The sequence below is a fragment of the Oncorhynchus keta genome, chromosome 18, assembly GCF_023373465.1.
Source record: "Oncorhynchus keta strain PuntledgeMale-10-30-2019 chromosome 18, Oket_V2, whole genome shotgun sequence".
NCBI classification, from domain to species: Eukaryota; Metazoa; Chordata; class Actinopteri; order Salmoniformes; family Salmonidae; genus Oncorhynchus; species Oncorhynchus keta.
In genome coordinates this window covers 16,543,761-16,567,067 of record NC_068438.1, presented here as the reverse complement: position 1 = coordinate 16,567,067, position 23,307 = coordinate 16,543,761, and the positions used below count along the sequence as shown (strand labels likewise).

Genomic DNA, 23,307 nt, shown 5'->3' with positions numbered 1-23,307 from the left:
CCGGTCTCCTCTGCCTCTAATAGTTCAGGAAGTTGGAACTTCCTGTTCCAACCATGCTAATTAATTAATTAGATAATTGTTTGGTTTATGGCACTTTTACAGTTGTGAATGGTAAGTAGCAAGGAGTCTGGGTAGGTAGCCAGGTAAGGAAATGCCACCTCAGTAACTACTTAATACATTTTTAATAATCCCTTAGTTTTTGGAGAATAATATACCTTATAAAAACAGAACTTTGTCAGTATCAACAAAGAACTGAGAACGCAATTGTTTAATAAACCTGGCTTGTTTTAGTCCATGGTCATGTTCTAAAACTTCTTGTCGATGTCATGGAAAATCATTACCTGATGTGTTATAGAACAACAGAACCCTCTTCTGGTAATTAACCCCGATATCAAAGACTATACTGTCCTTTCCCCACCCGTGTTTGGGTTATTTACTTGTTACTAGTAGCTTATTTTATACTGAACCAAAAATGAATGCAACAATTTAAGATTTTAGAATTCCAGTTCATATGAGAATGTTAATTTAAATAAATGTATTAGGTCCTTTATCTATGATTTTCACATGACTGGGAATATGTATGCATCTGTTGGTCAAACACCTTTAATAAATGGGCCTCGGGATCTTGTCACGATATTTCTGTGCATTCAAATTGCCATCGATAAAATGCCATTTTTAAAATGCCTGCCCGTACGTAAGCCTGCCGCCACCATGGGGCTCTGTTCACAATGTTGACATCAGCAAAACTCGCCCACATGATGGTAATCATGTGCTAAGGCCAGTTGTTCATACTGCCACATTTTCTGAAACAGGTTTTAAGGTAGAGAAATGAACATCGCATTCTCTGGCAATAGCTCTGGTGGACATTCCTGCAGTCGGCATGCCAATTGCGCGCTCCCTCAAATTGAGACATTTTGGAATTGTTGCTACACCTGCACATTATGGAGGCCCTGTTTTGTCCCCGGCATGAGGTGCACAAGTGTAATTATGCTATTTAATCAGCTTCTTGATATGCCACACCGGTCAGCTAGATGGATTATTTTGGCAAAGGAGAAATGCATTTTTTGTTCACAATTTGAGAGACAAGCTTATGAAAATTTTTTCAGGTCTTTTATTGCAGCTTATGAAACAAACAAACAAACACTGAAAAAAACTATAAATGCACTTTCCCTGAACTGAGCAATGTTGGGACAGTAAAATTGTCCTTCAGTACAAACCTGTCACGGATACCCACCTGGGGCCATGCCTGGACAGGCCGAAACCATAGAAATAGTGACACCTGAAACTGGAACTGTTATTGAATTTTGCACTTCCGTTGAACACGATACTGCAACAATGTAGCTCTGTATAGTAGACTATTTTCCATCCTGTTATGCTAGTGGAAAAAATCATAACACTACCACTACATCAGAGAGGGAAGGGCCAACAAAGCTACAATCAATGGTTGGCTAGTCAATATGTCAATCCAACTCAAGATGTAAGGTTTGTCCAATCAAATCAAATGTATTTATATTGCCCTTCGTACATCAGCTGATATCTCAAAGTGCTGTACAGAAACCCAGCCTAAAACCCCAAACAGCAAGCAATGCAGGTGTTGAACTATTAGAGGCAGAGGAGACCGGTTCACACAGTCCCAGAACCCACGGGACTGAGTCTCTTTAATTTATCAAGCAAGATATTGAGCCCTGCCCATGTCTCTTTGCTTAATAAAGGGTTATCTTTTGCACCTTTCCTAGCACGTTGGCTAGGAAAAACTCCCTAGAAAGGCCAAAACCTAGGAAGAAACCTAGAGAGGAACCAGGCTAGAACAGTTGAAACTGGATAAGCAACACGGCCAGGTGGACTGGGGACAGCAAGGAGTCATCATGCCAGGTAGCCCTGAGGCATGGTCCTAGGGCTCAGGTCCTCCGAGAGAGAGGAAGAGAGAATTAGAGAGAGCATACTTAAAAATTCACACAAGACACTGGATAAGACAGGAGAAGTACTCCAGATATAACAAACTGACCCAAGCCCCCCGACACAAACTACTGCAGCATAAATACTGGAGGCTGAGACAGGAGGGGTCAGGAGACACTGTGGCCCCATCCGATCATACCCCCGGACAGGGCCAAACAGGAAGGATATAACCCCACCCACCTTGCCAAAGCACAGCCCCCACACCACTAGATGGATATCTTCAGCCACTAACTTGCCATCCTGAGACAAGCCCGAGTATAGCCCACAAAGATCTCCGCCATGGCACAACCCAAGGGAGGGTGCCAACCCAGGCACGAAGATCACATCAGTGACTCAACCCACTCAAGTGACGCACCCCTCCTAGGGACGGCATGAAAGAGCACCAGTAAGCCAGTGACTCAGCCCCTGTAATAGGGTTAGAGGCAGAGAATCCCAATGGAAAGAGGGGAACCGGCCAGGCAGAGACAGCAAGGGTGGTTTGTTGCTCCAGAGCCTTTTCGTTCACCTTCACACTCCTGGGCCAGACTACACTCAATCATATGACCCACTGAAGAGATGAGTCTTCAGTAAAGACTTAAATGTTGAGACCGAGTTTGCATCTCTCACATGGGTAGGCAGACCATTCCATAAAAATGGAGCTCTATAGGAGCCCTGCCTCCAGCTGTTTGCTTAGAAATTCTAGGGACAATTAGAAGGCCTGCGTCTTGTACATGTAGGTATGTACGGCAGGACCAAATCAGAGAGATAGGTAGGAGCAAGCCCATGTAATGCTTTGTAGATTAGCTGTAAAACCTTGAAATCAGCCCTTGCCTTGACAGGAAGCCAGTGTAGGGAGGCTAGCACTGGAGTAATATGATACATTTTTTGGGTTCTAGTCAGGATTCTAGCAGCCATATTTAGCACCAATTGAAGTTTATTTAGTGCTTTATTCGGGTAGCAGGAAAGTAGAGCATTGCAGTAGTCTAACCTAGAAGTAACAAAAGCATGGATTAATTTTTATGCATCAGTTTTGGACAGAAAGTTTCAGATTTTTGCAATGTTACGTAGATGGAAAAAATCTGTCCTTGAAACTGTCTTGATATGTTTGTAAAGTTCAAAGAGTGTCAGGCGCAGAGAGCCAAGGAACGGGAAAAATACGCTTTAATGTCCAACCAAAAATTTTACAAATACAGTAGGTGACACTGAACACAGGCGTAAATACACTCCACCTAAAATACACATCTAACCGGACAGCGGAAAACCCACAAACATAATGAACACCTCTACATAACATAAACAAGCCCGCATAAACACAAGCGGGCTAATCAAAGTTAAATAACACCAACCCCAAAACCCCAACAAGAAACAGGTGAAAACAATTAGACAAAACCAAACGAAAAGGAAAAAAGGGATCGGTGGCAGCTAGTAGACTGGTGACGACGACTGCCGAGCGCCACCCAAACGGGAAGGGGAGCCACCTTCGGTGATATTCGTGACAGTACCCCCCCAACGCACGGCTCCCGCACGCCGACACCGGCCTCGGGGACGACCCAGGGGGGCGAGGCGCAGGGCGATCCGGATGGAAGCGATGGAACTCCCTCAGCATAGCTGGATCCAATATATCCCCCACCGGGACCCAGCACCTCTCCTCCGGCCCGTACCCCTCCCAGTCCATGAGGTACTGCAGGCCGCTCACCCAGTGTCTCGAGTCCAGAATGGCCCGTATCGTGTATGCCAAGGACTCCTCGATGTCCAGAGGGGGTGGAGGGACCTCCGGAACCTCACCTTCCTGCATGGGACCAGCTACCACCAGCCTGAGGAGAGACACATTAAACGAGGGGTTAATACGATAATACGAAGGAAGTAATAATCAGTAACACACCTCGTTCATTCTCCGCAGGACTTTGAATGTCCCCACACACTGGTCTGGCTCTGATGCCATGGTGCCAGAACCGGCTGGTACCCCAACACACACTGAAACGGTGACATGTTGGTAGAGGAGTGGCTTCGTGAGTTCTGGGCCATTTCAGCCCAGGGGATGTATCTCGCCCACTCCCCTGGCCGGTCCTGGCAATACGACCGCAGAAACCTACCCACCTCCTGGTTCACTCTCTCCACCTGCCCATTACTCTCCGGGTGATACCCCGAGGTCAGGCTGACCGAGACCTCCAGACAATCCAGAAATGCCCTCCACACCCGGGATGTAAACTGGGGACCCCGATCAGAAACGATGTCCTCGGGCACCCCGTAGTGCCGGAAGACATTGGTGAACAGAGCCTCCGCAGTCTGTAGGGCCGTAGGGAGACCGGGCAACGGGATAAGACGGCAGGACTTCGAGAACCGATCCATAACGACCAGGATCGTCGTGTTTCCCTGAGACGGGGGAAGATCTGTGAGAAAATCCACCGATAGACGGGACCACAGCCGTTGTGGAACGGGGAGGGGTTGTAACTTCCCTCGTGGCAAGTGCCTTGGAGCCTTACTCTGGGCACACACCGAACAGGAGGAGACATAGAATCGCACGTCCCTCACTAAGGTGGGCCACCAGTACTTCCCCCTAAGACCTCTCACTGTCCTCGAAATACCCGGGTGACCCGACGAGGGTAGACTATGAGCCCACCGAATCAATTGATCACGGACAGCGAGCGGCACGTACCTACGACCCTCCGGGCACTGTGGAGGCACAGGTTCCTCCCCATACTACTGGTGCTACTAGCCTAGCCGCCGGAATGATGGGAGTAGGATCGATGGACCGGTCCTCGGTGTCATAGAGGTGGGACAGCGCGCCGGCCTTTGTGTTGAGGAAACCTGGTCGATACGAGATCGTAAATTGAAATCTGCAAATTCTATCTTTTGGAAGGGGCAGAAAACAGTAGAGCTCATCACTCCCCCTAACTGGGAGGGGGCCAGAGACAATTACTCGATGCCGACACATCTTTCTAGCTGATTTACACGCTGAAGCTATGTTGCACTTGGTGATCTCTGATTATTTCATCCTAACATCGTTGGTGCCGACATGGATAACACTATCTCCATACACTCTACACTCGCCAGTTTTAGCTTTAGCCAGCACCATCTTCAGATTAGCCTTAACGTCGGTAGCCCTGCCCCCTGGTAAACAGTGTATGATCGCTGGATGATTTGTTTTAAGTCTAATACTGCAGGTTTATTTTTTTATATTTTTTTTTTATTTATTTCACCTTTATTTAACCAGGTAGGCAAGTTGAGAACAAGTTCTCATTTACAATTGTGACCTGGCCAAGATAAAGCAAAGCAGTTCGACACATACAACGACACAGATTTACACATGGAGTAAAACAAACATACAGTCAATAATACAGTATAAACAAGTCTATATACGATGTGAGCAAATGAGGTGAGATAAGGGAGGTAAAGGCAAAAAAAGGCCATGGTGGCAAAGTAAATACAATATAGCAAGTAAAACACTGGAATGGTAGATTTGCAGTGGAAGAATGTGCAAAGTAGAAATAAAAATAATGGGGTGTAAAGGAGCAAAATAAATAAATTAATTAAATACAGTAGGGAAAGAGGTAGTTGTTTGGGCTAAATTATAGGTGGGCTATGTACAGGTGCAGTAATCTGTGAGCTGCTCTGACTTAAAGCTAGTGAGGGAGATAAGTGTTTCCAGTTTCAGAGATTTTTGTAGTTCGTTCCAGTCATTGGCAGCAGAGAACTGGAAGGAGAGGTAGTTGAAATAATAAAGAAATAATTGGTTTTGGGGGGGACTAGAGAGATATACCTGCTGGAGCGTGTGCTACAGGTGGGAGATGCTATGGTGACCAGCGAGCTGAGATAAGGGGGGACTTTACCTAGCAGGGTCTTGTAGATGACATGGAGCCAGTGGGTTTGGCGATGAGTATGAAGCGAGGGCCAGCCAACGAGAGCGTACAGGTCGCAATGGTGGGTAGTATATGGGGCTTTGGTGACAAAACGGATTGCACTGTGATAGACTGCATCCAATTTATTCAGTAGGGTATTGGAGGCTATTTTGTAAATGACATCGCCAAAGTCGAGGATTGGTAGGATGGTCAGTTTTACAAGGGTATGTTTGGCAGCATGAGTGAAGGATGCTTTGTTGTGAAATAGGAAGCCAATTCTAGATTTAACTTTGGATTGGAAATGTTTGATATGGGTCTGGAAGGAGAGTTTACAGTCTAACCAGACACCTAAGTATTTGTAGTTGTCCACGTATTCTAAGTCAGAGCCGTCCAGAGTAGTGATGTTGGACAGGCGGGTAGGTGCAGGTAGTGATCGGTTGAAGAGCATGCATTTAGTTTTACTTGTATTTAAGAGCAATTGGAAGCCACAGAAGGAGAGTTGTATGGCATTGAAGCTTGCCTGGAGGGTTGTTAATACAGTGTCCAAAGAAGGGCCAGAAGTATACAGAATGGTGTCGTCTGCGTAGAGGTGGACTCACGAGCAGCAAGAGCGACCTCATTGATTTATACAGAGTTGAGAGTTGGTCCAAGAATTTAACCCTGTGGCACCCCCATAGAGACTGCCAGAGGTCCGGACAGCAGACCATCCGATTTGACACACTGAACTCTATCAGAGAAGTAGTTGGTGAACCAAGCGAGGCATTCATTTGAGAAACCAAGGCTGTCGAGTCTGCCGATGAGGATGTGGTGATTGACAGAGTCAAAAGCCTTGGCCAGATCAATGAATACGGCTGCACAATAATGTTTCTTATTGATGGTGGTTAAGATATCGTTTAGGACCTTGAGCGTGGCTGAGGTGCACCCATGACTAGCTCTGAAACCAGATTGCATAGCAGAGAAGGTATGGTGAGATTCGAAATGGTCGGTAATCTGTTTGTTGACTTGGCTTTCGAAGACCTTAGAAAGGCATGGTAGGATAGATATAGGTCTGTAGCAGTTTGGGTCAAGAGTGTCCCCCCCTTTGAAGAGGTGGATGACCCCAGCTGCTTTCCAATCTTTGGGAATCTCAAACGACACGAAAGTGAGGTTGATCAGGTTAGTAATAGGGTTGGCAACAATTTTGGCAGATAATTTTTTAAAGAAAGGGTCCAGATTGTCTAGCCCAGCTGATTTGTAGGGGTCCAGATTTTGCAGCTCTTTCAGAACATCAGCTGAATGGATTTGGGAAAAGGAGAAATGGGGAAGGCTTGGGCGAGTTGCTGTGGGGTGTGCAGTGCTGTTGACCGGGGTAGGAGTAGCCAGGTGGAAAGCATGGCCAGCCGTAGAAAAATGCTTATTGAAATTCTCAATTATGGTGGATTTATCAGTGGTGACAGTGTTTCCTATCTTCAGTGCAGTGGGCAGCTGGGAGGAGGTGTTCTTATTCTCCATGGACTTTACATTGTCCCAGAACTATTTTGAGTTAGTGTTGCAGGAAGCAAATTTCTGCTTGAAAAAGCTAGCCTTGGCTTTTCTAACTGCCTGGTATAATGGTTTCTAGCTTCCCTGAACAGCTGCATATCACGGGTGCTGTTCGATGCTAATGCAGAACACCATAGGATGTTTTTGTGTTGGTTAAGGGCAGTCAGGTCTGGGGAGAACCAAGGGCTATATATGTTCCTGGTTCTAAATTTCTTGAATGGGGCATGTTTATTTAAGATGGTTAGGAAGGCATTTAAAAAAAATATCCAGGCATCCTCTACTGACGGGATGAGATCAATATCTTTCCAGGATACGCCGGCCAGGTCGATTAGAAAGGCCTGCTCGCTGAAGTGCGTTTGACAGTGATGAGTGGAGGTCGTTTGACCGCTGACCCATTACGGATGCAGGCAATGAGGCAGTGATCGCTGAGATCTTGGTTGAAGACAGCAGAGGTGTATTTAGAGGGCAAGTTGGTTAGGATGATATCTATGAGGGTGCCCGTGTTTAAGGCTTTGGGGAGGTACCTGGTAGGTTCATTGATAATTTGTGTGAGATTGAGGGCATCAAGCTTAGATTGTAGGATGGCTGGGGTGTTAAGCATGTTCCAGTTTAGGTCACCTAGCAGCACGAGCTCTGAAGATAGATGGGGGGCAATCAGTTCACATATGGTATCCAGAGCACAGCTGGGGGCAGAGGGTGGTCTATAGCAGGCGGCAACGGTGAGAGACTTGTTTTTAGAGAGGTGGATTTTTAAAAGTAGAAGTTCAAATTGTTTGGGTACAGACCTGGATAGGAGGACAGAACTCTGCAGGCTATCTTTGCAGTAGATTGTAACACCGCCCCCTTTGGCAGTTCTATCTTGTCTGAAAATGTTGTAGTTTGGGACTAAAATTTCAGAATTGTTGGTGGTCTTCCTAAGCCAGGATTCAGACACAGCTAGAACAACCGGGTTGGCAGAGTGTGCTAAAGCAGTGAATAGAACAAACTTCTAATGTTAACATGCATGAAACCAAGGCTATTACGGTTACAGAAGTCATCAAAAGAGAGCGCCTGGGGAATAGGAGTGGAGCTAGGCACTGCAGGGCCTGGATTCACCTCTACATCGCCAGAGGAACAGAGGAGGAGTAGGATACTGGTACGGCTAAAAGCAATAAGAATTGGTCGTCTAGAACGTCTGGAACAGAGAGTAAAAGGAGATTTCTGGGGGTGATAAAATAGCGTCAAGGTATAATGTACAGAGAAAGGTATGGTAGGATGTGAATACAGTGGAGGTAAACCTAGGTATTGAGTGATGAAGAGAGAGATATTGTCTCTAGAAACATCATTGAAACCAGGAGATGTCATCGCATGTGTGGGTGGTGGAACTAATAGGTTGGATAAGGTATAGTGAGCAGGACTAGAGGCTCTACAGTGAAATAAGCCAATAAACACTAACCAGAACAGCAATGGACAAGGCATATTGACATTAAGGAGAGGCATGCTTAGAGTGAGCAAAAGGGTCCAGTGAGTAGAGAGGTTGGTTGGGGGTCACGGCGATTTAGACAGCTAGCCAGGCCATCGGTAGCAAGCTAGCATAAGGATGGAGGTCTGTTATTAGCCACCTCTTGCGTTCCGTCAGTAGATTAGTGGGGTTCCGTGTGGCAGAGGGGATTAATCCAAATCACACAACAACAAAAAAACAATAGATATAGTTATAGAGGCCCAAGAAAAAATATATAATAATAATAAAAATAAATAAATAAATAAATTGGTAAACAGGTAATGGAGTCGCCAATGACTAGAGTTTTCAATTTGTCAGAGCTAATGGTGGGAAGCTTCGGCGTCTCAGACCCCGTAACGGGAGAAGTAGAGACCAGATAACAAGTGTAAATCATTTGACATACTGCCTGAAGCTATAGATTTCTAAAACAATCATACCACCATAAGACTGTAAAAATACATAATTTTGAATTGCCAGAATATGATTACATAATATACATTAAACTTGGATTTCTAAAAACGTTGTGATTAAAGGTAAAAAATTCACAATGTGATATTTCTGTTCGGTATTTCTTGTATCTTGTTTATGCACACTATATCACTCTAAATGTGTAGCCTACATTCAACCATACTTTCTAGTTACATGAATATTATTCTTATTGCATCAATGGAATAATGAATTTTATTCAAAGTGGTCGTGATTATCCACTTATTTTGAGAGATACACTGAGGAGGCCTGGTTATAAAGACATGCGTTATCACAACTTAATAGCCTAACAAAAACTTTACTTTTGGATTTGTGTATGAAATGGAAGCAGCGGCCAAAGGTTTGAACACTGATATTCTGATGTTTTTTGACAGCGCAATGTGAGTTTTTATTAGAGTCATTATAGCAATGTAACGTTATTGATCTGTCAGTTTCCCTATATAATTCCCTACTTTTCACACTGACACGGTATAAACAGCTCTACAGGCTTCACTGTCATGGTGCACCGTCAGTACACAACACTATGCTCATCATAATGTTGTCATAAACATTATGCTCGTCTTAGCAGGATCAGATGGTGACCGGTGTCCCAGCAGGGTCAGACAGCGAGGGAAGGCCAGTCTTTAGAGCGCAGGTGAATTTTGCAGTCTATTATAATAACGAGTGAATAGATACAAAGATCCATCTTGAGTTGATGGGTAGGCTACAGTCTGAGATCTGGGAATAATGGTCATTTCAATTATTGAACAATATAATGTATAAATGTACACCAAGGCAATTCTTTGTCATGCCTCATCTGAGTTGGCTACATTCTGGCAAAGACTATGTTCTTTTGTCTCAGCATGTCTATAGATTCTCACTTTCACTGTTTTTGTTTGCTTGGAAATGTTGACACTGAAGGCTGTTATAATAAGAAACTATGTAACCATAGCATGTATAGCAGCTAAGAAATGCATTGCCATTAATTGGAAAGTTGGTTATCCTCCCACAATGTCACAATGGATGGCAGAAATGTCAAATAATGTCACTAGATTTGATTTATTACTAGATTAAGGGTATACTGTACAACTTTGATAAGGTCTGGGTTACTTATGGAATACTGTATGACAAATGGGGTCTGTAATGAAAACATTTGTATTTTTTGTCAAGCAGTCACAAATATATATATCAATTCCCCATTACAAATATCACCAGTAGCTGCCTACATCTACCATTAATTCACCTAATTTCCCATCGGCAATGTTTATTTGGTTAGGGTAATTTACTGTTCTCAATGTCAGAGTGGATATGTGTTTTGCAGAACTCACAACCTATGCTGTACTTGTGAGAAACAAGTTTGTCTGATAGTATTTCTGATTGTCTTAACTCACCACCATTATTGAACTGTGGAGCTTCTCAAAGTAATTTTTCTACACCTCAAACAGCAAGTAAACAGTCTGTTTTTAGAATCCGTTAAGAATGACAATAGTATTTGAACAATATTTCCAGCACTCTCCCTTTTGATAACCACTCGGCATGAGAGGTAAAAATGTAATGCTCTGATCCAGTGGAAACGTCATAAAACCCAGTTGATAGTTGATACAGTGTTTCAAGTTTGTTGCAGACAGGCCATGGATAGCCAATGTGATTTATAGGATATTTAATTGTATCAGTATATTTTCTGCATGCAGGATGCATTGTTTTTACATGTTGGCTTTATGTCGGCTATTTTTACATAGTTGACAGTGGCAATAAAAGTTACTTTTAGATGTGTATCATTTTAATTTAGATTACTATTGTAGAATCATAAAACACGGGACGAGATGTTAAAAAAACTGTCCATTGTGCCAATAGATGGAATGCACTCACATGAGATTTGCCGTGATGTTGACAGAGTGGCATGGGAGGTTTATTTCTTAGACTGGGGTAAGATGTCAATTTCTGGGACACATCCTCAGTAGTGTGCCTTCGAATCAGTGGGTGTTTCGGCCTTTAATCACTAAACACCCTCATCAAAGGTGGCCAGCTAAAGGGTAATCAAGCCTTAGCTTGTGTCCCATGCCCAATTAAGATGTCCCACGGGACTATGCAAGGCAGGGGCGTCCTCTTCCCTGAGCCAGCCATACAGCTGACCGCATACCTCATATGCCCTCCTCAAGTTGGAGGGATCTGAATTGGGTTCTCAGGTGGGGGTGGGGGGTCATGAAGTTATAGCCCAGCAAGGGTCCTTCCGTTTGATCCAGATCCACTGGCTGCTTCTTTCAGCTGCTTGAGAAACTGCTCTGACGGTCTGCCGCAGAGCCTGTCCATGGATTCCAAGTTCTTTCAGCAACCTGATGATGGAAGAAGCCACGAATCCTCTGCATCCCACTTCAACTGGCCAGACCTTTGCATTCCAGCCACGCTGAGTTGCGTCTGCTGCCAACTCTGTAACGCAGTTTCTTACGCTCGTAGGCCTCTTCAACAGAGTTTTCCCATGGGACTGTGAGCTCTATGATGTACACAGCCTTTCGTGAAGGGGACCAGAGTACCATGTCTGGCCTAAGGTTGGTAGAAGCAATCTCAGGTGGAAAAATGAGTTGCTGGCCAATATCGACAAGCATCTTCCAGTCCCGGGCCATGGCTAGGTGTCCAGTTTCTGGCTTTGTAGGAGGATACTTGGGCCTTTTCTGTCCCTCCCGGATGAATGTTGTTGTTTTGACGGGATTGCTTGTTTTTGGAGGTAATGAATTGGTTGCACTCCTCTTGGTCTCAAGTGCTACAGCCAGGCTCTTGAGGACCTGATTGTGCCTCCAGGTGTAGCGGCCTTGTGAGAGGCTGGTCTTGCAACCTGTCATTATATGCCTGAGAGTCGCTGGAGCTGGGCAGAGGGGGCAGGTCGAGTCCTCGCCATACCATTGATGTAGATTTTTTGGTGATGGAAGCACATCATAAACAGCTCTTATGATGAAGCTGATGTTGCTTGCCTCCATTTGCCAAAGCTCACTCCAGTTGATCTTTCTCCTCTCCAGGCCTTCCCACCGCGTCCATTGCCCTTGTTTAGCAAGAGAGACAGCCTTTGCACTTCTTGCAGTCTCCTCCTGTCTGCGCACCTCCTCGACCACCAGCTTCCTGCGTTCAGATGTTGTTGCCTTATGGAACGTTGGTTTGCTTGCTGCCAGGCCAAAGCCTCCTCTTCCATGCTGGATATTCCCCACAATGTCTTGGTGTCTCAGGGCTGATGTTGCTTGCTGCACAGCCTTGGATGATGTCCATTTCCGTCCAGTTTGTAGAAGAGGTGCAGCCTTGCTAATGGTCTGGTCTTTGGAGTCCTTCAATGTCATCTGAAGTCTTACTTTAGAGCACTTGTACTCCTCCGTTAGACTTGTAAGAGGTAGTTCAAGGACCCCTTTGCCATAGAGGCCGATGTTACTCAGGCATCGTGGGACACCCAGCCATTTCTTCACGTATGAGGTAATGGTTCGCTCCATCTTCTCCACTGTTGTTAATGGGACCTCATAGACGGTGAGTGGCCACATTACCCGGGGAGAAGTCCAAACTGTAGGCACCAAAGCTTGAGCCTCCCAGGCAGTAGGGTCTTGTTGATGTTCTCAAGACCGTTGGCGATGTCCTGCCTTACTTGCTGCACTTGATCTTTATCCCGGAGGCTTTCGTTGTACCATCTACCCAGGCTCTTGATGGGTTGCTCAGATACCGTTGGTATCGGGTCATCTCCAATGCAGAACCTCACATCTTTAAGCTGTCCCTTGACTATGAGATGCTTCGAGATTTGCTTGGCTTGATTTTCATCCGGGCCCACTTGATGTTATCCTGCAGTTTTGCAAGTAGCCGCCTGGTGCATGCTGCAGTGGTGGTCAGTATAGTCATGTCATCCATGTATGCTCGGATAGGTGGGAGACGGAGCCCTTCCTTAGTTCTCTCACCGCCGTCTCGATGCCCTGATGATGACTTCCATGGCCATAGTGAAGGCCAGAGGAGAAATTGTACAGCCTGCCATTATGCCTACTTCCAAGCGCTGCCATGTTGTTGTGAAGTCAGGTGTTGTGAAACACAATTGCAGGTCTTGGAAATAGGCCTTTACCAGTGTAGTGATGGGTTCTGGTACGTGGAAAATGTTGAAGGATTCCCAGAGGAGTTCATGGGGAACTGAGCCAAAGGCATTGGCCAGGTCGAGGAAGATGACATAGAGGTCTCTCTTGTCCTTCTTAGCTGTTTGGATCTGGTGCCAAATCATACTAGTATGTTCCAGGCAACCAGAGAAACCAGGAATGCCTGCTTTCTGTACAGATGTATCAATGTACTTGTTCCTTTCCAGATAAGTGGACAGCCTCTGTGCTATTATACTGAAAAAGATCTTCCCTTCGACGTTGAGAAGGGAGATTGGTCGAATTGACTGATGTCTGTCGCATCCTTCTCTTTCGGGATTAGCACACCACCAGCCCTTCGCCATGCCTTTGGTATTATTTCCTTCTGCCACACTATCCTCATGAGCCTCCAAAGAAAGCGTAGAACATCCGGGGCGTTCTTGTAGAGCTTGTATGGTACTCCATTAGGCCCAGGAGCAGAGGCCGCTCTTGCTCTTCGGACAACGTTCTCTACTTCCCTCCATTTTGGAGGGTCAGTGTCCAGATTGAATTCTGGTGGTTGAATAGGTGGGATGTCATGTGGGATGACTATCTGCTCATGCCTTTTCATGTCCTGGTGGACATTTTCCAGATGTTCTTCCAGTTCAGGCTTTGGAGTTTTTAGGATTCCGCACTTTTCCTTTGCGAAGAGATCTTTGACAAACTTAAAGGGGTTTTTATAGAACCGTGTTCTTGAGTGTACCTTCTTCCTACGAAGTTTCCTTAAGTTTTCCGCTCTTCGCAAGGTTGCCAGCCGACATTTAATGTCTGCTTGGAGTAGCATGAGACCTTCTCTCTCTGCATCAGAGGCCTTCTTCCACTGCTTCCTCAGCTGCCTTCTCTCTCTGACAAGTATCTCGATCTCCTGCTGTCTCCTAGATTTGGCTGGCGGGGGTGGTGTCTTGCCACTTCTCCTTTCGTTTACTCCAAAGCGCTCTTCTCCGTAGTGGTAGATAATGTCTCCCATCCTTTCAAGCTTTTTCTCTGCTGTTCCTACCTGTTGTTCCAAGATTTTTGTCAGGTCGTTGTTGATTGTTTCCCACTCTCTCTTTTCAACAGCTTTGGGCCACTTCACACTCGGTCTGTGCCCTTTGATCTTTTCCTCTTTTAGAGGTTTCTGTGGTTGGGTGAGTTCATCCACCGGCATTTCTGTGCTTGTGTTATCCTCCTCAGTTACAGGGGTGCTGATGCTCTGCGAACTTTGGTTTGCGTCCCGTCGCTGTGCTTCATTCGACTGATTTGACTGGCTGCTTCGTAAGAAGTACTGGTCAATGCGAGGTCCCTGTCTCTGCTCTCCCAAGCACCTTTTCCTCCCTTGATGGATACTTAACCCCCTTGCCGATGTTACTCTCTCCCAACCACAGCTGCACACCTGAAGTGTGTGTCCTGCTGCTGTTATGGTTGTCTCATGTGCTGTGTTCCTACTCGTAGTCGTTTCCGTTCCTGGGTCCGTAACCATGTGATCAGTCGTTGAGCCATCTTGCGCCCCAGCTCTCGCAGGCTCTAGGGGTATGTTCCTTTGTTGACTTTCAGTAGCACTTAGCGGGTGTCTCCAACATACTGAAACAGCGTCGGAGACTGCCAACATGGGTAGCTAGCCCATGACAGCCCCAGTGGGGTCTATTCCCTCCGGTCAGCTGTCTCTCCAAGCTGTCACACAGACTTTCCTATGTTGTCAGCTGTCCTTTCACAGCAGTCACTGGACTGGTCCAGATGATCAGAATCATAAAACACGGGACGAGATGTTAAAAACTGTCCATTGTGCCAATAGATGGAATGCACTCACATGAGATTTGCCGTGATGTTGACAGAGTGGCATGGGAGGTTTATTTCTTAGACTGGGGTAAGATGTCAATTTCTGGGACACATCCTCAGTAGTGTGCCTTCGAATCAGTGGGTGTTTCGGCCTTTAATCACTAAACACCCTCATCAAAGGTGGCCAGCTAAAGGGTAATCAAGCCTTAGCTTGTGTCCCATGCCCAATTAAGATGTCCCACGGGACTATGCAAGGCAGGGGCGTCCTCTTCCCTGAGCCAGCCATACAGCTGACCGCATACCTCATATGCCCTCCTCAAGTTGGAGGGATCTGAATTGGGTTCTCAGGTGGGGGTGGGGGGTCATGAAGTTATAGCCCAGCAAGGGTCCTTCCGTTTGATCCAGATCCACTGGCTGCTTCTTTCAGCTGCTTGAGAAACTGCTCTGACGGTCTGCCGCAGAGCCTGTCCATGGATTCCAAGTTCTTTCAGCAACCTGATGATGGAAGAAGCCACGAATCCTCTGCATCCCACTTCAACTGGCCAGACCTTTGCATTCCAGCCACGCTGAGTTGCGTCTGCTGCCAACTCTGTGTAACGCAGTTTCTTACGCTCGTAGGCCTCTTCAACAGAGTTTTCCCATGGGACTGTGAGCTCTATGATGTACACAGCCTTTCGTGAAGGGGACCAGAGTACCATGTCTGGCCTAAGGTTGGTAGAAGCAATCTCAGGTGGAAAAATGAGTTGCTGGCCAATATCGACAAGCATCTTCCAGTCCCGGGCCATGGCTAGGTGTCCAGTTTCTGGCTTTGTAGGAGGATACTTGGGCCTTTTCTGTCCCTCCCGGATGAATGTTGTTGTTTTGACGGGATTGCTTGTTTTTGGAGGTAATGAATTGGTTGCACTCCTCTTGGTCTCAAGTGCTACAGCCAGGCTCTTGAGGACCTGATTGTGCCTCCAGGTGTAGCGGCCTTGTGAGAGGCTGGTCTTGCAACCTGTCATTATATGCCTGAGAGTCGCTGGAGCTGGGCAGAGGGGGCAGGTCGAGTCCTCGCCATACCATTGATGTAGATTTTTTGGTGATGGAAGCACATCATAAACAGCTCTTATGATGAAGCTGATGTTGCTTGCCTCCATTTGCCAAAGCTCACTCCAGTTGATCTTTCTCCTCTCCAGGCCTTCCCACCGCGTCCATTGCCCTTGTTTAGCAAGAGAGACAGCCTTTGCACTTCTTGCAGTCTCCTCCTGTCTGCGCACCTACCACCAGCTTCCTGCGTTGAATGTAGATTAACCACAGACAATGTTTTTGAGATAGAAACTATTATAAATTAAATGAAACTGTTCCACGAATATGTGCCTATGAAAATCCAAACTGTCTCGCAGGTTGGTAGAAATGGTAAGATAAATAGGCACATTGGATGTGTCTATATATGGAAAAATCTGTTTAAAAATGTTGAACTTGAAATACCAAGGTTTTTGTTGTTGTTGTTGTGTACTTGTAGAAATGCAGGAAATTTGAATTAGATGCCCCAGAAAATGTAGGGAGGACCCCCAGACCCCCCTGCTCTTCTAAAACCAGAGTTGCACTGCTTGCAATTTCAAAAAATAAGGCACCATTTAACATTATAACAGTTTTGGCAGATTTGACTGTTATTTTTGTTGATATCTGATATGAGAAAGTCTCCCTGTTGTGTAAGATCCTGTAATTAATGTTTCATATCGATGATTGTAGAAGGTGGATTAACCACAGACAATGATTTTGAGATACAAAGACTATTAATAATTAAATGAAAGTGTTCCATGAATATGTGCCTATGAAAATCCAAACTGTCTCGCAGGTTGGTAGAAATGGTAAGATAAATAGGCACATTGGATGTGTCTGTATATGAAAAATCTGTTTTAAAATGTAGACAAATCGATTGGTTGAAAAAAAAGACTACTTCTTGGTTGACCAAGGTGCATTTTATCCTTGCTTCTGATATAAAGCAGTTTCCCTGGTGTGTAAGATCATGTAACTAACGTTTCATATCAATGATTTTATGCGCATTACACTTTCTAAAAACTGCACTTCGAATCTGCTGGAGGTTAAGTCCATATATGACAGGGTTAAAGACAGGTGGTATAACAAGGAATTGTACGGCCATTGCATTACGCATATTTAGTGTACTATTTACATTATTCCACCCTTGCAAATTGTCAAACAGGGTCACCGTGATGAAAATAAATATCGTTATTAAATGTGGCACACATGTCTGTGTGAACTTAATCCTTCCCTTAGCTGAATTTACACAAGTCCTGACAATCTGACAGTACGAAAATACAATGAAAAGTAACTGTAAAACATGAACCACTATTACAAATTTGTTCAAATTCTGGTTGATGGTTATGGGTAAACATGCATGTCTCAGTATAGACGGAATGTCACAGAAGATCTTATCAATGCGAGATCCACACAAAGGAACTCTGACAGCTAAACTAACTGCTATGAGTGCTATAAATAAAGGATAACACCAAGACAATAAGAGTAACTTTCTAACAGTTAAAGATGTGACAATTGTATGATATAGTAGTGGTCTACATATTGCCACATACCTGTCGTAAGACATCACTGTTAGAGTAGAAAGTTCACACATGACAGATGTGTATATGACATAGGCTTGAGTGAAACATCCACCATAAGATATCACCTGAACATCTGACTGAAGGTCCAGTAAGAACTTGGGGTAGAAACCAGCAGTTCCATACAATCCATTGATACATAAACTACACAGAAAGATATACATGGGCTCATGGAGACCTTTCTCCTGAATGATTGTTATGATCAGAGGCAGATTCACAGTGATGATGAGAAGGTATGTGATAAGAGGCAATATAAAATAAACCGATCTGTTGTTTGTCTCTTGTAAGCCAAAGAGATAAAATAACTTGACTTGGGTTGAGTTCTCCATGGCTTTTGCTAATTTTCTTCCTCTGGTCAATGCAAAAAATTCGTAGTCCTTACAACGATTGAGTGTGTATGGAGGTGAATGAATTCAAGTGTGAATCATTTGATTCTGTGTAAGCTCAGAAACTTGTGTCCATGAAATGTCTTCTTGCTTGATAGAGGGATACTGCTTCAATAACTTGTCCTGGTAGCCTCTAAATATATTGTAGTGTATGATCACATGGGATTGTAGTTTCTGTGTCAACATGTAACCACTCCATAGAGATGGATCTATATTGAGTTTATGACAAGCAACTAATTGGATTATATTTACTCTATTTATGCATTAACCCAGCAAACAGGGGATGTCCTAGGGACACAATCGGCAGTGTATCAAATACTTGTTCTCCCCACTGTATATATATTTTTTCATGGTACATGAGACATTGATTCGCGCCTGTCTCAATGAGGAGGCCGCAGGGATGCCACGGTCCAAGAATAGGGGATTGTGGCTCAGACGCACAAGGCATGTCTCTCTCCAGAATATGTGCATTGTTTGCTATGTCTATCATATCCCCATTACAAATATCACCAGTAGTTGCCTACATTTACTGTTAATTCTCATAATTACTAATCTGCAATGTTTATATGGTTACGGTAATTTCTGTTAATGCTTTGAATATATTATTATTGCAATCATTTACCGTTCTCAATGTCAGAGTGTGTTTTGCAGAACTCACAACCTACGATAAACTTGTGAGAACCAAGTTTTGGTTTATTTCATTCCATTGACGAATTTTGTCAATTTATTTTTAGTTTTTCGTTTGAAACTCTCCTGTCAATGTTGAGTAAGGATGTGCACCTGTGTTGTCTTTCCTGTCATTGTGTTTGACTGTTATTTTATAAAATCAATTAATTACCTTAAATTATTACGGTATTAAATTAACCATATAACAATTAAGTAGTAATCTGGGGCACCACGGAAAAAGTTTATTTAATGAGTTAGCGTTTTCTGAATGAACTCTTAAAGATATAAAGATCTCTTACATCAGTTACAGTCAATTCATTCTTATTTACCGCTCTCTCCCACCATCCAGTGCACCTCCCCAGTCCGGCTACGGTCTCCAGTCCAGAGCCTCCGGCGACGGTTCCCAGTCTGGAACCTCCGGTCGACGGTCCCAAGTCCAGAACCTCCGGCGACGGTCCCAAGTCCGGAACCTCCGGCGACGGTCCCCAGTCCGGAACCTCCGGTGACGGTCCACAGTCTGGAACCTCCTGCGATGGTCCACAGGCTGGAGCCCTCCTTTGCGCCGGTGCCCAGTCCAGGCACGGTGTCCAGTCCAACTCCATGGCTGGAGCCTTCCTCTGCGCAGGTGCCAAGTCCAGGCACGGTGTCCAGTCCCACTCCAGGGCAACAGCCTCCCTCTGCGCCGGTGCCCAGTCCAGGCACAGTGTCCAGTCCAGCTCCAAGGCCAGAGCCTTCCTCTGCGCTGATGCCCAGTCCAGGCATGGTGTCCAGTCCCGCTCCAAGACCGGAGCCTTCCTCTGCGCCGGTGCCCAGTCCAGGCATGGCGTCAAGTCCCGCTCCAAGGCCGGTACCTTCCTCTGCGCCGGTGCCCAGTCCAGGCATGGCGGCCAACTCAGCAGGAGCCATGGAGCTGAAGTTGAATTAAGATTTGTGAAGATTAAAAAATATCTACAGTACCAGTCAAAAGTTTGGACACCTACTCATTCAAGGGTTTTTCTTTATTCTTACTATTTTTTACATTGAAGAATAATAGTGAAGACATCAAAACTATGAAATAACAACTGTGGAATCATGTAGTAACCAAAAAAGTGTTGAACAAATAAAAATATATTTTAGATTCTTCAAAGTCGCCACCCTTTTGCCTTGATGACAGTTTTACACACGTTTGCCATCCTCTCAACCAGCTACCCCTGGAATGCTTTTCCAACTGTCTTAAAGGAGTTCCCATATACTGAGCACATGTTGGCTGCTTTTCCTTCAATCTGCGGTCCAACTCATCCCAAACCATCTCAATTGGGTTGAGTTCAGGTGATTGTGGAGGCCAGGTCATCTGATGCAGTACTCATCACCCTCCTTCTTCGTCAAATAGCCCTTACTCAGCCTGGAGGTGTGTTGGGTCATTCTCCTGTAGAAAAACAAATGATAGGAAAAGGGGGATACCTAGTCAGTTGTCCAACTGAATGTATTCAACTGAAATGTGTTTTTAACCCAACCCCTCTGAATCAAAGAGGTGCGGGGGGCTGTCTTAATCGACATACACATCTTCGGCGCCCAGGCTACAGAGGGTTAACTGCCTTGCTCAGGGGAAGAATGACAGATATTTACCTTGTCAGCTCAGGGATTCGACACTCCAACCACTAGGCTACCTGCCGCCTCACTAAGCGCAAAACAGATAGGATGGCGTAACGCTGCCGAATGCTTTGATAGCCATGCTGGTTAAGTGTGCCTTGAATTCTAAATAAATCACAACAGTGTCACCAGCAAAGCACCCCCACACCATCACACCTCCTCCTCCATGCTTTATGATGGGAACCACACATGCGGAGATCATCTGTTCATCAATTCTGCATCTCACAAAAAGACGTCGGTTGGAACAAAAACATTTAAATTTGGACTCATCAGACCAAAGGACATATTTCCACCAGTCTAATGTCCATTGTTCGTGTTTCTTTGCCCAAGCAAGTCTGTTTATTATTGGTGTCCTTTAGTAATGATTTCTTTGCAGCAATTTGACCATGACGGCCTGATTGATGCCGTCTCCTCTGAACAGTTGATGTTGAGATGTGTCTGTTAAAAGTTGTAAAGTTGCCTTTACATTTGATCATTTTCATTTATATTAAGATTGTAGAATGTAGATCAACCACCAACAATGATTTTGAGATACAAAGACTATTATAAATTAAATGAAACTCTGACCACAAAAATGTGCATATGAATATCATAACTGACGCGCAAATTGGTAGAAATGGTATATAAATTGGTACACAGGGTGTGTCTATATATGGAAATATACATGTTTAAAAATTGACAAATCGATTGGTCGAAAGAAAAGACTATGTTTGATCGACCAATAGAAATGCAGGAAAGTAGCAATAGACCCCCAGAAAACCCTGCCAGATTATGTCACCACACTTCTAAAACCAAAGTTGTGCGCCTTGATATAGGTATCTAGAAATGAAGCACCATTTAACCATGCAACAGTTTTGCCAGATTTGACCTTTATTTTTGTTGACTTCAGGAAGACTCCCTGTTGTGTAAGATCATGTAACTAACATCTCATATCAATGATTTTATGTGCATTACACTTTCTAAAAATGGCCCTTCGAATCTGCTGGAGGTTAAGTCCATATATGAGAGGGTTAAAGACAGGTGGTATAACAAGGAATTGTATAGCCATTGCATTACGCATATTGAGCGTAATATTTATACTACTATTCCACCCTTGCAACGTGTCAAATAGGGTCACTGTGATGAAAATAACCATTGTCAATAAATGTGGCACACATGTCTGTGTGAACTTAATCCTTCCCTTAGACGACTTTATACAAGTCCTTACAATCTGACAGTAAGAAAATACAATGAATAGTATCTGTAAAACATGAACCACTATTACAAATTTGTTCAAATTCTGGTTAATGGTTATGGGTAAACATGCATGTTTCAGTGTAGACGGAATGTCACAGAAGATCTTATCAATGCGAGATCCACACAAAGGAATTCTGACGGCTAAACTAACTGCTATGAGTGCTATAAATAAAGGATAACACCAAGACAATAAGAGTAACTTTCTAATAGTTAAAGATGTCACAATGTTATGGTATAGTAGTGGTCTACATATTGCCACATACCTGTCGTAAGACATCACTGTTAGAGTAGAAAGTTCACACATGACAGATGTGTATATTACATAGGCTTGAGTGAAACATCCACCATAAGATATCACCTGAACATCTGACTGAAGGTCCAGTAACAACTTGGGGTAGAAACCAGCAGTTCCATACAATCCATTGACACACAAACTACACAGAAAGATATACATGGGCTCATGGAGACCTTTCTCCTGAATGATTGTTATGATCAGAGTCAGATTCACAGTGATGATAAGAAGATATGTGATAAGAAACAAGGTAAAATAGACCGATTTGTTGATAAATGTCTCTTGTAAGCCAAAGAGATAAAAGAACTTGACTTTGGTTGAGTTCTCCATAGCTTTTGTTAATTTTCTTCCTCTGGTCAATGCAGCAATTCGTAGTCCTTACAAGGCTTCAGCATGCATGGAGGTGAATGAATTCAAGTGTGAATCATGTTATTCTGTTTAGGCTCAGAAACTCCATGAAATGTCTTCTTGCTTGAGAGAGTGATACTGCTTCAATAACCTGCCCTACTGGCCTCTAAATATATCATAGTGTATGATCACATGGGATTGTAGTTTCTGTGTCAACATGTAACCACTCCATAGAGATGGATCTATATTGAGTTTATGACAAAGCAACTAATTGGATTATATTTACTCTATTTATGTATTAACCCAGCAAACCGGTGGATGTCCAAAAGACATTAGGCAATGTCCCCATTAGGTTCATTTCAGGCAGCGTTGACCAAACTCTGTCCTGTACAAGCATTTTTTTGCCCAAGCACTACATAGCTGATTCAAATAATCAAAGTTTGATGATTAGTTGATTATTTGATTCAGCTGTGTAGTGCTAGGGAAAAGAACAAAACATGCACCCCTTGGGGTCACCAGGTCAACATTTGGGAAATGCTGTTTAAGGGTTTCAGCGAGACGTTATCCCACTGATGTTCTGAGAACATTAAATGAACATTAAAACATGACATTAACTACGGGACCATAAGAGGGAGTTCAGTACAGATACCGGTTTGGTCGCAGTATAACGTTATGATAAGGTATACTGAACAAACATGTAAATGTAACATGCATTTTTAAAAGACTTTACCGAGTTACAGTTCATATAAGGAAATCAGTCAATTGAAATAAATGAATTAGGCCCTAATCTATGGATTTCACATTACTGGGAATACAGATATGCATATTTTGGTCACATATACAGTACCTTTAAAAAGGTAGGGGTGTTGATCAGAAAACCAGTCAGTATTTGGTGTGACTTCTATTTGCCTCATACAGCGCAACACTTCTCCTTCGCATAGAGTTGACCAGGCTGTTGATTGTGGAATGTGGATTATTTCCCCACTCTTCTTCAATGACTGTGCAAAATTGCA

At 44.2% G+C, this 23,307-nt stretch overlaps 2 protein-coding genes across 2 annotated transcripts; both read right to left on the bottom strand.

Moving 5' to 3' along the window:
- Positions 1-16,399: 16,399 nt before the first annotated feature.
- LOC118396959 (olfactory receptor 6N1-like) lies at positions 16,400-18,211 on the bottom strand. Its single transcript, XM_035791344.2, has one exon. It carries the CDS (start codon positions 18,064-18,066, stop codon positions 17,134-17,136), a length of 933 nt encoding a protein of 310 aa, XP_035647237.1. The 5' UTR covers positions 18,067-18,211; the 3' UTR covers positions 16,400-17,133.
- A 2,852-nt stretch (positions 18,212-21,063) lies between these two features.
- Positions 21,064-22,421, bottom strand: LOC118396958 (olfactory receptor 1D2-like). Its single transcript, XM_035791343.2, has one exon. The coding sequence runs from the start codon at positions 22,274-22,276 to the stop codon at positions 21,338-21,340; it is 939 nt and encodes a 312-aa protein (XP_035647236.1). The 5' UTR covers positions 22,277-22,421; the 3' UTR covers positions 21,064-21,337.
- Positions 22,422-23,307: the final 886 nt, after the last annotated feature.